Source organism: Boleophthalmus pectinirostris, unplaced genomic scaffold (genome assembly GCF_026225935.1).
Source record: "Boleophthalmus pectinirostris isolate CB_2022bp ecotype Guang Dong unplaced genomic scaffold, ASM2622593v1 HiC_scaffold_10, whole genome shotgun sequence".
NCBI lineage: Eukaryota > Metazoa > Chordata > Actinopteri > Gobiiformes > Gobiidae > Boleophthalmus > Boleophthalmus pectinirostris.
In genome coordinates this window covers 27,009,645-27,022,940 of record NW_026570971.1, presented here as the reverse complement: position 1 = coordinate 27,022,940, position 13,296 = coordinate 27,009,645, and the positions used below count along the sequence as shown (strand labels likewise).

General features: G+C 36.0%; 1 protein-coding gene across 1 annotated transcript; it reads left to right on the top strand.

Moving 5' to 3' along the window:
* Positions 1–539: 539 nt before the first annotated feature.
* Positions 540–9,869, top strand: LOC110154982 (TLE family member 5-like). The gene is made up of 7 exons (XM_020919033.2): positions 540–914; positions 3,814–3,911; positions 3,991–4,054; positions 4,210–4,254; positions 4,710–4,772; positions 4,937–5,011; positions 5,770–9,869. The coding sequence occupies exons 1-7, from the start codon at positions 888–890 to the stop codon at positions 6,004–6,006; spliced, it is 609 nt and encodes a 202-aa protein (XP_020774692.1). The 5' UTR covers positions 540–887; the 3' UTR covers positions 6,007–9,869.
* Positions 9,870–13,296: the final 3,427 nt, after the last annotated feature.

Here is a 13,296-nt window from a genome sequence, read left to right as displayed (position 1 = left end):
TTTTTTTTTTTTTTTTTTTTTTTTTTTTGCACTGTTTTAATTAAAGGTGCATTGTGTAACGTTTCTGGTGAAAGCTCTGTCAATTCTTTCTACTATGGAGATGTTATTGCTTCATCTGGAATGTTTCACAGCATGGTATTAAACCTTTCTATCTTCATGGAGACCTAACCAGACCAAGTTACATGTCAGATCTGTGGAGAGACGACCTCGCTCAGAGTCAGAATGCCTGTTTATCTAGGTTTTTTTGAGCTATAACACCTATATTTTAATAAATGGAAGGTAGAGTTGTTTAATATCACACTGTGGAAGATTCCAGGCAGAGTAATGACATATCCATAGAAACAAACATGTGACAGACCCCCAAAACCAAAAAGTTACACAGTGCACCTTTAAATAGCACTATAATAATTAAAGAGCAGTGATAATATAATCTAACCATAGAGCATGTTACCTCTGTTTGTGCAGTGTGGCGCAGTGGTCAGTTCTCGGGCCGACCGGACGGTGGCGCGCTCTGCTCTCCTCCCGCTTTGTTTTCGCTGATGCTGCTCTTCGCTTCAAAGCAGAGGAAAGTCGCTCCGTGTGTGTCAACATCCAGCTCTCCCCGGGGAAACGTCGCTTTAACCTTATCCAAAACCCGATGAACCTTTTTACAACACTCTTTTTTATTTGGTCACCCTCGGACTCATCGGTTTACATCACTCCGAAGCAAAGAAAAGCATCTTTGTTGATTGTAGCTCAGAGTTTAGCTAACGATTGAAAGCATGACATAGTACAAAGTGGAAATACAGTCTCCAATTTATACAAAATATCTGGGGACCTGTTAGCTTAGCCATCTAGCCTTATTTTTCAGTCGGACCGGAGGAAAAAAGAAGATCTAGCCTGCTGACATGATGTTTCCTCAATCTAGACACTCGGTAAGTTTGTTTTTAGTAGAATTAAGTTGTGTGAGTGTCAAAGTTAGCAGTGAGCCGCAACGAGCTAACAGGCTACGGTCAGACAGCTGATAGCGGAGCTGCTCTAGCTGTCATTAGACCCAATCTATTAATGCATTTGCACCTAGCATCTTTGCCTTAGCAGGGTAGCAAGGGTTATTATAACAAAGTCAATATGTACGCGGGGTGCTAATGTGTTGCTACGTCTCCTAGGCCACAGTTTTGCAAGGGTTTTCAATAAAGAGACAGTTCAAGATCCCTTTTTGTGGCCTTAAGAAGATTTTTTTTTCCTTTGTTGTCAGCTGTAGTCATTATTACCTATTAAGATTTGATTTACTGCGTGCAAATCAAATTAAAATGTAGATTATTACAAATTGAAAATGAAAATCAAAGTTATACAATCTATAAAATAACATCTGGCTTTTCCTGTTGTGCACACATTTTATTTTTAACAGAAGTATGATTAAATGCTTAAATCCAATACATACATATTCTAACCTGTTTATTGTAGAAACAGGGAATTTACCATCTGTGGACATGGACTCGCCAATATGAGCTGGTGAAATCCTTTTGTCTCTTTGTAGTACTCCAATCAGAGCTTTATAATGTTGAGAATGCATTGTCTTGTGGGGCCAATTTGTTCATCTTAGAGGGGAAACGCAATCACCAGGTCCATTTAAACTAATTGATTAGGCTTTATCTGCTATAGACTGATTGACTTAACTGTTATATGGCTACACCAATCCTTTATGGCTCACTTCTTAAAACTAGATTAGTGGTGTACTAATGGTGTTTGCAGTTTTGGGGGTAGCCAATTTTAGTGTAATAGTTGTTTTTAGTTTAATTAAAAAAATATATAGTATATTAGAAATGTAAAATTTGCATTTTCCCCTTTGTGGGACACTTAAAGTTCTCTTATATCATTTGCGATTCTTCACATCTGATTACAACCCACTGGGTGGCAATATTTCATCCATTACTAAGGGGTCAGTAAGTTTATATTTTGACTTTGTTGTTTTTGTGCAATGCCATGCGCATCACCTTGTATTTACTACACTCTCTGGAGGAGCTGGAGGAAGTGTTGGGGGTGAGGGAAGTCTGAGAGAAGGCCTGTCATAACATATAAAGATGCTATTGAAACTGACACAATAAACTAAATGATATATAATCATAGAAAACTGTTTTAAATGTACAGTATGGTTAAAAGACACAAGCTGCAACAAATAAATAGCAGAATGAACCAATAATTAGCCATAGAAGTTACTTATTCCACCATCTACTGCTCTAATTATTTGGCCAAAATATATTGTTCCAGCTGTTATTTATAGACAATAAGTGGATATCGTAATTATTGTGACAACATATATCTGAGGGTCCTTAGTTTGACATACGAGATTGTAAAAGTACTATATCTTAAAGTTAAAACCTTACAACAACAATTTAAATCCACCATGTTTATTTAGGGAAATTCCCCACTAGTTCTAATAGTTTAGTTACACTTATACAGCAGATTAATGGACTAATTGTTTGAGAGTAGATGCTGAGTTCTGACCTTTCCGTCATCCCCTCTGCTTACCCATAATCCCGCTGGAAAACACTTGTCCTCTTGCCATTTATTTAGACATTAATAAGGTTTAGGGCACACGAGGATTACTGATGAGACTGGTGGTTTAACTGTTGTCTGGCTGCATATAACTGGAGTTGGATCACGTATGTTTCGCGTGGGCTCACTTAATCTTCTGTAAACACTTTCCTCAACTCTCTGTCCCCAATCAATTTGTCCGCAACATCTGTCCAGGAAAAGTCAATATAAAGTATAAAGTTTATTACTAGGCTTAAAATAAACCTCACTGGACTTTCCCTGACTAAATTGCAGTTTTGTTCAGATAGTTCAAATCTGTAATATGCGGACTTCTCTTATGGGTTAAGCTGATGTTACTAAACAAACACAAACTCATTAAAACAAGACTTTATTTGGACAACATTTTGGACATTATTTTATTTTATTTTTGTGCTTTTTGTTTTTTTGATTAGTAATTTATTGTTTTCATCTTTAACATGTCAGAATGGAAAATTACTTTTGTACATAACACACACACACAAATAAATAATATTGATTAATATGTATAAAAAATAAATAAATACAATTGCCAACATGCCTTTTATGTTTTGACAGGTAAAGGGTTCTGTGATGCTGTACTTTAAAGGAATTACTAGAACAATAATCTAGTAATAATAATAACTATATGATCAGTCTATAAACTGAAAACCTTAACATTTTTCACCTTGATAGCAAAGTGGTTAAAGGTGCTTTCACTACCTGCTTGTCTCCATGGATATATTTAGTTTATTTTGTACTTTTATGTTTAAACCTCAGTTTGTGTAGCACAGGGGTCCATTAAAAGGCCCATATTATGCTGTTTTCTGATCTCTGTTATAATGTTGTTTCCTCATCAAAAACATACCTGGAATTGTGTTTTGTTTCATTCTCACATGTTTAACACACAAACCCTGCATAGTTCTATTCTCAAACAGAAAACACTCTGTTCTACCCTGTGATGTCATGGAGTAATACAGGTCACAGCTCCACTGTGTTTTTAAACTCCATACACTTTCACTAGAGCCATTTTGATTAATACAGTTACATGACATTGCACAGTGGAACAGAGCAGTCTGAGCTTTGAAAATGTAGACAGACAAAAAAAAAATCCAGGGTTACTCAAACATATGTGAATGAAACAAAACACAACTCAATGATTTTGAGGATTTGACAATATTATAACAGAAGAGTAAATACTGTGTAATACAGGACCTTTCAACTGTAACCGTTCGTTTTATAGACAAGAAACCGCTGAGTTTGTGTGATGTTGTTTCTCCGCAGGCGTCCTCGCAGTCAGGCCAAGCTCTGAAGTTCACCACATCTGACTCCTGCGACCGCATCAAGGACGAGTTTCAGTTCCTCCAGGCTCAGTACCACAGGTTAAACTCCCACATCTGATCGCTATGTCCTTATTTTTGTATGTGAAAAAAAACATGCTGACTGTTGCTTTTTTTGCAGTTTGAAGTTAGAGTGTGACAAATTAGCCTCAGAAAAGTCAGAGATGCAGCGTCACTACATCATGGTAAGAATGACATTGTTGTCCTATTTTGTTGGTCGGATGAAGATGTTTTGAAAGAATATTTCATAAATATAGGCTTATATTATGTGTGTTACAATTTAAAAATATACTTAAAATTCTGTATAGCATGGTTTTAACTGTATCTTCTTTGTCCACAGTACTATGAAATGTCCTATGGGCTAAACATTGAAATGCACAAACAGGTAAGCAGACATCCTGATTTTTATTTTTTTTTTCCTTTTTAGAGTATGCTTTTTTAAAATTCTGAAACTATGACTGCACAATACACTACAGTTATACTGAATTGCAGTGTGAGTTATCAAATTATCAAATCACAAAGATTACAAGTATTTAGATATTAAATGTTTCTCAACACAGAGCAAGAATTTCTTTTTACAAAAATCCTGTACACATAGTTTAGACCTCTACAAACTCAGAACAGAATCCTACTTTTTAGTTAAATACAAATATAAATAGATAAATAGATAGAAGAAGATAGATAGATACTTTATTGGTCTCAAAGGAAATTCAAAGTATAGCAGTATCAATATAGAAAGGACTTTAAACACATATCTCAAATCACAATCATATTTTCTTTCAAGAGCAGCCCTGTTTTGAGCCAACTAATATATTTATCTCATATGTGTCTTTATTGCAGGCTGAAATAGTCAAAAGACTGAATGGGATCTGTGCTCAGGTGCTGCCTTATCTGTCACAGGAGGTAAGAGACACTAGATGGGTTTATATGCAGTGCAATTTAAATTAAAGTGGATGTATTATGTAATATTGTCTTTTAAGTTTTAAAATTGTCTTTAATTGTCTGTTCTGTTGTATAAATGTGAAATCCTTTATTTTGATCTTGACAATGTTGCGTTTATACTTCAGCATCAGCAGCAGGTCATGGGAGCCATCGAGAGAGCCAAACAGGTCACACCTCCAGAGATGAACTCCATTATCCGGGTGAGCTGCTCAGTTTAAGGCAGACTTCTGTTTGTGAACATAATGTCAAAATGTTTATGTGCGTGACCAGACAGTATGGAGTCGAGCGTGTGTGTGTGTGAGAAATCATTTAAACACAGAAGGAATATAATGTCCAGACAGTAAAGTACCATACAGTTCTATAGTTCATCTCTCTAAACTGTAAATTGTATATGTAAGATAAGATAATATTTTATTGTCTCCCTTTTAGAGAAATTGGTCATGGGATTGAGACAGGGGGTGCATGCTTCTAAAAATATTACCGTAATTAAAATACTGTAATAGATCAGCAATATGATGCTCTTTATATATAAACCAGTGCAAGAAAATAGAACAAACATCTCCATTTAGGCCTTAAGAGATTACAAGAATAATAATTAAATAGTACATTTGTCTTCAACTCTCTCTTGATGTGTTGTGTTTTAGTCAGCTGTGCTAAATACCATGAAATTACTTTAAATCATTGGGGGGCTCACTGCTCCTGACAGGTTGCCCTAGTGGCATTGAAGGGTGGGTCAAATGCAGAAGCCAAATTTCCCTACAGTAACAATAAAGTGTGTCTTAACCTGAAACCTGAACCTTTGCCACTGGGATGAAAAATATTATGGCACTTTAGTCTCATGAGATCTTGCCCCCATCTCTCCCTTGAACAGTATTCACCCCCCTCTTTCTTTTGCCATAGTAAAATTGTATTGCTCTGATTGTACGTGTTCATAACTATTTCCGTTTTGTCTTTGCAGCAACAGCTCCAGGTGCAGCACTTGTCCCAGCTGCAGGGTCTGGCTCTCCCTGTGGCACCTCTGCCTCTGGGTCTGACCCCGCCCACTCTGCCTCCCACCTCCAGTGCCGGCCTCCTCTCTCTCTCCTCCATCCTCGCCAACTACTCCCACGGGGCGTCCCAGCCGGGCAAGGACGACAAGGGCCGGGACTCCGCAGAGAGACCCCCCCGAGCCGAGGATGGAGACAAGTCTGACTAATGCCACGGAGATAAACAGGAAAACCACCGTCTGGAGTAGGGATGTCAGGAAGTTCGATTTTAGTCTTAAGATTATGAGTAGAAACATTGAGGTTTTATAATTTTTTCACAACAGTCCCAAAAACAAAAAGTAAACTAATCCTATATTATTTGTTCTGAAGCTATGGCACAGTTGCACAGGCGATATGCACCTTTCTGGTTGGTAGTCGGGCGTCAAAAACCTTAGTCCTGGTTTAGGCCTGGTTTATTCCTAGTGTGCTTTTGGCTATTTTAGACCTGTTTAGTATAGACCTGGTTTAGTTCCTAGTCTAGTCCTGGTTTGGTCCTAACTACTTTAGACCCAATTTATTCCTGGTTTTGTTCTAACTAATTAAGACCGGATTTAGTCCTGGTAATGTGCTGTTTAATATGGATTTGGTTTAGTCCTGTTTGGTCCTGACTAGTTTATACTGAGTCTAGTCCTGGTTTAGTACTACAGTAGTCTTGGTATAGTCCTGGCGCAGTTAATCCTGGTATCATTCTGGTTAAGATCAAGTTTATACCTAATTTCCAAATTCAAAATAATTGAAATTTTATAATTCATAATTTTAACCTAATTTAGTTCATTTAATATGGCGCTTGCTGCAAACCAGAGTGTCATTGTCCCAAAAGATTATCATAAAGATCTTTCTTGACCAGCTTTATTAAATTTAATTTTGGAATTCACAAATGCTTATATTTTTTCCAATTGTGACAAAAAAGCGATACACATATAGGTTTCTTAATTTGGAGTATAGATTACTTTTAAATAAGATTTTATTTCTAAAAATCTTATATTGTCAAAATCATTATGTTGTGACATCTAAAATTCTTCATTCTTTGCAAAATCTATGAATCCTGACATCCCTGGTCCGAACGAAGTGAGGCATGCTGGGTAATTGAGTTCAAACCAGACCAAAAGTCCTCCGGTGAGTTGGGGTTGTTATGATGACAGGGTGGAGAGGACTGAATGAAAAATCATTTGGATCCAAAAGTAAAAGATTGCGTGTGTTTTTTATTTTGTTGTTTAGGCTCAGTTCAAGCTTTTAGACTTTAAATAGTGCATTTTTTAGTATAAATCCAGATGAAGTACAAAGCAGTCCATCTACACAGCCCTGTCTCCAATACATTGTCTTAATGTCTGATCATTTTCCTGTTTTGTTTAAAGCGGCATTTTTTAACTCTGGTTGGGGGTCCATCACCTGCTTGTTTCTATGGATATGTAATTGCTCTGCCTGGAGTGTTCCACAGTATGACATTAAAGTACCTTACATTTATTAAATTACAGGTATTTTTATAGCTCAAAAACACCTTGAAAAAAACAGTATTCTGACTGTGAACAGGGTTGTCTCTCTACAGACCTGTAACTTGGTCTGGTTAGGTCTCTGTAAAGATGGAAAGGTTCAGTGTCATACTGTGAAACATTCCAGACAAAGCAATAACATCTCCATAAAAGAAAAACATTTGACAGACCCTCCACCAGAAAAGTTACACAATGCACCTTTAAAATGTCCTACTCAATTAGATAGCTCATCCCAATCTTTATAATAATTTAAGTATTTTTGAAAACGCATTTGTAAAATCTATTGTATTCTTACATTGAAATTGCCAACCACACTCAAACATTTAGAAATGTGTCGTATCACCGACCATAGCAATCTCATATAATGGGATCATGCTATTTAAACTTATTGAACTCTGGTAGCATTTTCTGATTAGAAGTTGCTACTTTGAAAACTTAAAGATGCACTGCTTAACATTTCTAGTGGAGGGTCCGCCACATGGTGTCTCCATGGAAATGTTATTGCTTTGTCTAGAATGTTCCACAGTATTGATGAAACCTATGTATCACAAGGGAGAAAAGCAGGTTACAGCACTATGCTATATTACAGCTCTGTGGAGAGTCGTGCCAATTCACAGAAGAAGTTACTGTATTTTTAAGCAATAGAAACTTCTGTAATGGATAAATGCTAGATGGATATGTTTAATGTCATACCATGGAACATTTCAGGGAAAGCATTAACATCTCCATGAAGACAAGCAGGTCATGGACTCTCTCCAGAAAAAAATTGCGCAGTGCACTTTTAAAGCCACATAGATAAAAGATAAGTGTTACGATAATTGTTTAATTCTTAAAATTAAGCACCTTTTTTATATTTTCCTTTACCCCTGCCTGGCCCCTCCCACTGAACTGGTCTATTTCCAGAAAGACCAATTTTACCTTGACGTGCACTGTACCTCTGTAGTAGTTTAATTACACTGTATCATGCTTTAGTTAATTGCATTCACTTTCTTTGTTTATTAAAGGATTCGTGCCCTTGTGAATTCAGACGCTCTGTAAAAAAAAATCATTATCAGTTAACTCAAACTTACTTACTTAAAATCATATTGTCCCTGAATTGTAGAATATTGTTTGGTAGTTGCTATAGTGACAACAACAATTGTCATCTATGATAGTACCCAAACTAAAATTCCTACATTCTACCAAATGCCAACAAGGCATCCCAGAACAGATTTTTTTCTCTTATTTGTTACATTGACCACATTATAATATTATAGCATTACGTACCACACTGGGCCTGGTTTTCTTTGGACTTGGTTTAGTTCTGTTCTAGTCCCGGATTAGTACCAGTTTTATGTGGTGAATGCAAATGTGCGAACGCTACCTAATTCATATAAATTCATAAAAACAATATTACAGTACAGTGTACTTTCCCAAATGTCCCCTTTTGCTAAGACTATATGCTTTACGATAGATTTAAATAATATGTGCCACTGTGGTTAGACAAATTCCCTCAAAAAGTTAAAAAAAAAAAAAAAAAAAAAAAAATCCCTATAGTTTTCTTTCTAATTTTGAGTATTGAAATGTTAAAAGCTTGATCTATGAATCTTACCCATTTCTACATTTTCTATGCTTGTTTATGACAGCAGGGGGCAGTAGTGTTTTGGCTTGGACTTAAAGTGACATTGACAACCATCTTAAGAGCACATGGCTAATATTTTTATGATCATTTCAAAGGCACTTAGCTTTTTTTGCAAACAATTTTTTGGCCCAGGTAACTAGTTTAAAGATGCACTATGTAACTTTATAGTTGAGGGTGCGTCACTTGCTTGTTTCTATGGATATGTCATTGCTCTGCTTTGAATGTTTCACTGTATGACTTTAAACAGATCTACCTATTCAATTGCAGGTGGTTTTATAGCTCAAAAATACCTAGAAAAACAGGCATTGTGATTGTGAGCGGGGTTGCCTCTCCACAGATCTGACCTGTAACTTGGTCTGGTTTGGTCTCCATGATGATAAAAAGGTTCAATACCATACTGTGAAATATTCCAGACAAATATAAAGCAGGTGATGGATCCACCACCAGAAAAGTTACACAATGCACCTTTAAACCCTCGTTTTCCTTCTCTAGACATGAATAGTGTTTTATTGCTGTCAAGGGCCAATTTGTATCCATATGAATTTATCAATACATATTTTTAAAGCATTTTTGTATGTCTCAAAGCTGCTTTTTAACGTGTGTGTACAATGGACGAGTTTGGTGTTGTGTGTGTGCAGCCTAAACATTAACAAGGCACAATGTTGTAAACCATGTCTTTTTTGGCTGTTTTTTCACATTCTCAATCACTTTAGCATGTTTTTGTTTTTTTTTTTTTTTTTTGTTTTTTTAGGTTTGTATGTGTTAAATCCTTTTTGTGCTGAAAAATACTGTCTCATTCTCAAATATTTGGGGCAGGAAGTATGTAAACGACCAACTGTGTACTCTATTCAGAATGGATCAACATTTTAGCAGTAAGGAAGCTTCTCTGGTGCCTTACAAATAAACGACGTGATTGAGAGTAGTTGTCATTTGTGTGTGTTTTTTTTTTTTTTTTTTTTTTTTTTTAGATCAAGCACTGAATTTGAAAGATTATAATGTAATTTCCTACATTTAAGGCATGGACTAAATTCATGCCTCATAAATTCATGAATTTGTGATGAACACATTGCAAGTATCCCTGAAGTGCAACTCTTGTGGTGTCAGTTCTCCTGTGAGGAACAAGTGATGGGTGATAGGGTTGGCCAAAAATGTATATAGAGATTCTAAAACTAATATCACAGCTACTCATAACAATTTAAATAGGACAAATTTGGACATTTCCTGAATAGTTTTGGAATTTTCATAATCTACATTAAAGCATAAGGGTTCATACTGATCCTGTTTGAGGCCAGTTTAAAATACTACTACTACTACTAATAATAATAACTAGAAAAGCACTCAGAGAGTGCAGACCTCCGCCAAGGACTACCCCCATTTTTTATATAAATTGCGATAAAATCAGTCTTCTGGATCAGATCCGGATCAGCCTTTGGAATATGAAAGAGGATCCCATTGTCCATCCCTGAGTCAAATTTCATGGAGTTTGGTCAATAATTAACCGAGATATTGAGAAACAAAATTTTTGGCCCCATTTACCACAATGTTAACTAAAATTTCAAAGTGATCCAGAATCCAGGATTTCTTCCGGATCACCCCCAAAATGAAATCAGTTCTTCCTTTTCACATTTCCAACAAATCCTGAAAATTTCATCAAAATCGGTCCATAACTTTTTGAGTTATGTTGCTAACAGACAAACAAACAAACAAACAAACGCCGGCAAAAACATAACCTCCTTGGCGGAGGTAATAATAATAATGCATTCGTTTTATGTAACGCTTTTCCACACGCTCAAAGTCCTTTTACAATTTCGTGCATTATTGTAAGTTACAATAATGCACGAAATTGTGGGCAGACTGACAGAAGAGAGGCTGTCTATCTGCACCATCAGACCATCTAACCAAATCAGACTTTGACAGCATGGCTAGTCTAGGTTTTGTTGTTTGTTTGTTGTTGTTACCAGGTTTAGTTCCAGTTCATTCACAGTTTTAATGTGGCTTGAGAGTGAAGAGCACCGTAAGACCACACAGTATATTAAACTAACTACTAATGTGTCTTGCTTACTTTTTTACCATCATTGAGTCAAGATCATTTTGAGTACTGTTTTCTTTAGTACCAAAATGGAGATAGAACTTGTAGTTTTGTGACAGTATTACCAGTGATGCATGGCTGAAGAAAGAAGAAGAAAATTATAGTTGTGATTCAAAGGTGTCAACATATTTGCAGGTTGTTGCCTAAGGCCATCCATATTTGGCAAGTTGTACAGCCTACACATAACATTACACCCAACAATGAAACATATGGCCGCAATGTTATGCATGATCATCTCTTATAGTAAGATGTGGCATACAAATAAAACTGTGGAATTCATCTAAAATAAGTTCACATTTTGTCAATATCTATTAGCCATTCTGAATTTTTAACATTGTGATAGAAAAAAAAACTATGTTTCTGATTGGTTTACTACTTTCTTAAATCTATATCTTATATCGTTACATTTAAAATGTAAAAAGTAGAATAATACCAGTGGATAAAGTAAATTACACTTGGCAAAAATAAAACAAAAATGCCTCAACTAGCATATAATCATTTGACCAAATTTGAACAAAAAAAAATCAAAACAATACAATATGTATTTATAACTTGATACCTTTTGCTGCTATCTACAGCCTATATGCTCCACTGTGTTTTTAAACTCCATACACCTTCACAAAAATCATTTGGATAATTTCAGCCCTTGAATTACCAATCTCTACTAAACTGAAGGTAAAAGGTAGCTGTTAACTAGACAACTTGAGATGTAGACAGACTAATAATATAGGGTTATTCAAACGTGTGAATGAAACAAAACACAACTCCAGGTCTATTTTTGATGAGGAAACAACATATTAAAGGGCCAGTTTGGAATTTTGGACATAGTTGGAGATGTGTGAAGACACTTGTTTAAAAATTCCATCCAGTCCTTGTATTTGCAGAGGTCACTGGTTCTAGGCTAGTGCATGTCAATGGCCATAGTTAGCCTGCCTTTAAAAACATTCTTAACGACTCCATAAAGTGCATGAAACAAATCTATTATTACGCCAGACTATCGATGCAAATGTTTGTTGATAGAATAATGGTTGAAATAAAATTAACCTTGCATCGCATGAGTCGTCACATGTTGAGGGACTATTTTCTCATATATCAGTCCGCTGCTGCCAAGTTTTCTATCAGAAAGTACAACTCACTGCTGCTGCTCAGACATAAATCCTTCAAATGCAAGGTTGGTTTTACTTCTAAAATTATTGACATATATTATTGACACAGACAGTCTCGCATTATAATCGTTTTGCCTCGGGTGCTTTGTGGATTGCATAAAGTTGTTTTTAGTGGCAGGCTAACTATGGCCATTGACATGCACTAGCCTAGCACCAGCGACCTCTGCAAATAAAAGGACTGGATAGAATATTTTTAAAAAGAGTCTCCACACATCTCCAGCACTGTGGCTCACTAGGAAATGAGGCCCTATGTCCAAAATTCCAAACTGTCCCTTTAACGTAGATCAGTAAATACTGTAATATAAGCCCTTTAAAATTTCAAGAATAATCTACCAGTAAATGCACTCAAATAGCAGACAATATAACACGGATTTATAACTTGATACTTTTTCCTATGGAGAAATTCCATTATACTGAAGGTCAGCTCTGACCTCACTGTCACAAGACACCAACCAATACACAAATGTAACTCAAATAAAGCACTTTGTATTTACATGGAAACAATGGCTTTTGTCTAGCCAAATAAAACCAGTTGCCACTAAGTAAATGCATGGTTTTATATTGTGATTGATGAGGCAGTTTAAAGGACCCATATTATTGGATTTTCTAATCTATGTTATAATGTTGTTTCCTCATCACAACCATACCAGGAGTTGTGTTTTGTCTCATTCACACATGTGTAACACAAAAACCCTGCAAATTTAGGGTGAGTTCTTCTCTCAAACACCAAACACTTTTCCACCTTGTCATATCATGTGTCAGGAAGTGTTCTACTGTGTTTTTAAAACTCCATACCCCTTCAGTAGAATCATTTGGATAATTGTAGCCCAGGAATTGCCAATCTCTACTGAACTAAAAATAATGCATTAGTCTTATATAGAGCTTTTCCAGACACTTAAACATAATCGCCTCACAATTTGGTGCATTATTCATTCACTCCATACTAAAGGTAAAAGGTAGCAGTTAACTGGATAACTATTACTATATGACATCACAAGATGGAACAGAGCATTTCCATCATAGCTCCAGGTATGTTTTTGAGGAGGTAACAGCATTGTAACATGGCTTAAAGCTCACAAGAGTCAATTTACGTA

What these genes read in the sequence shown, in the direction of transcription:
- LOC110154982 (XM_020919033.2), top strand. Translation starts at nt 888, where the DNA reads ATGATGTTTCCTCAATCTAGACACTCG. An exon ending in ACATTGAAATGCACAAACAG is followed by an intron (nt 4,255 to 4,709) that starts GTAAGCAGACAT and finishes TCTTTATTGCAG; the next exon opens with GCTGAAATAGTCAAAAGACT. An exon ending in AGATGAACTCCATTATCCGG is followed by an intron (nt 5,012 to 5,769) that starts GTGAGCTGCTCA and finishes TTGTCTTTGCAG; the next exon opens with CAACAGCTCCAGGTGCAGCA.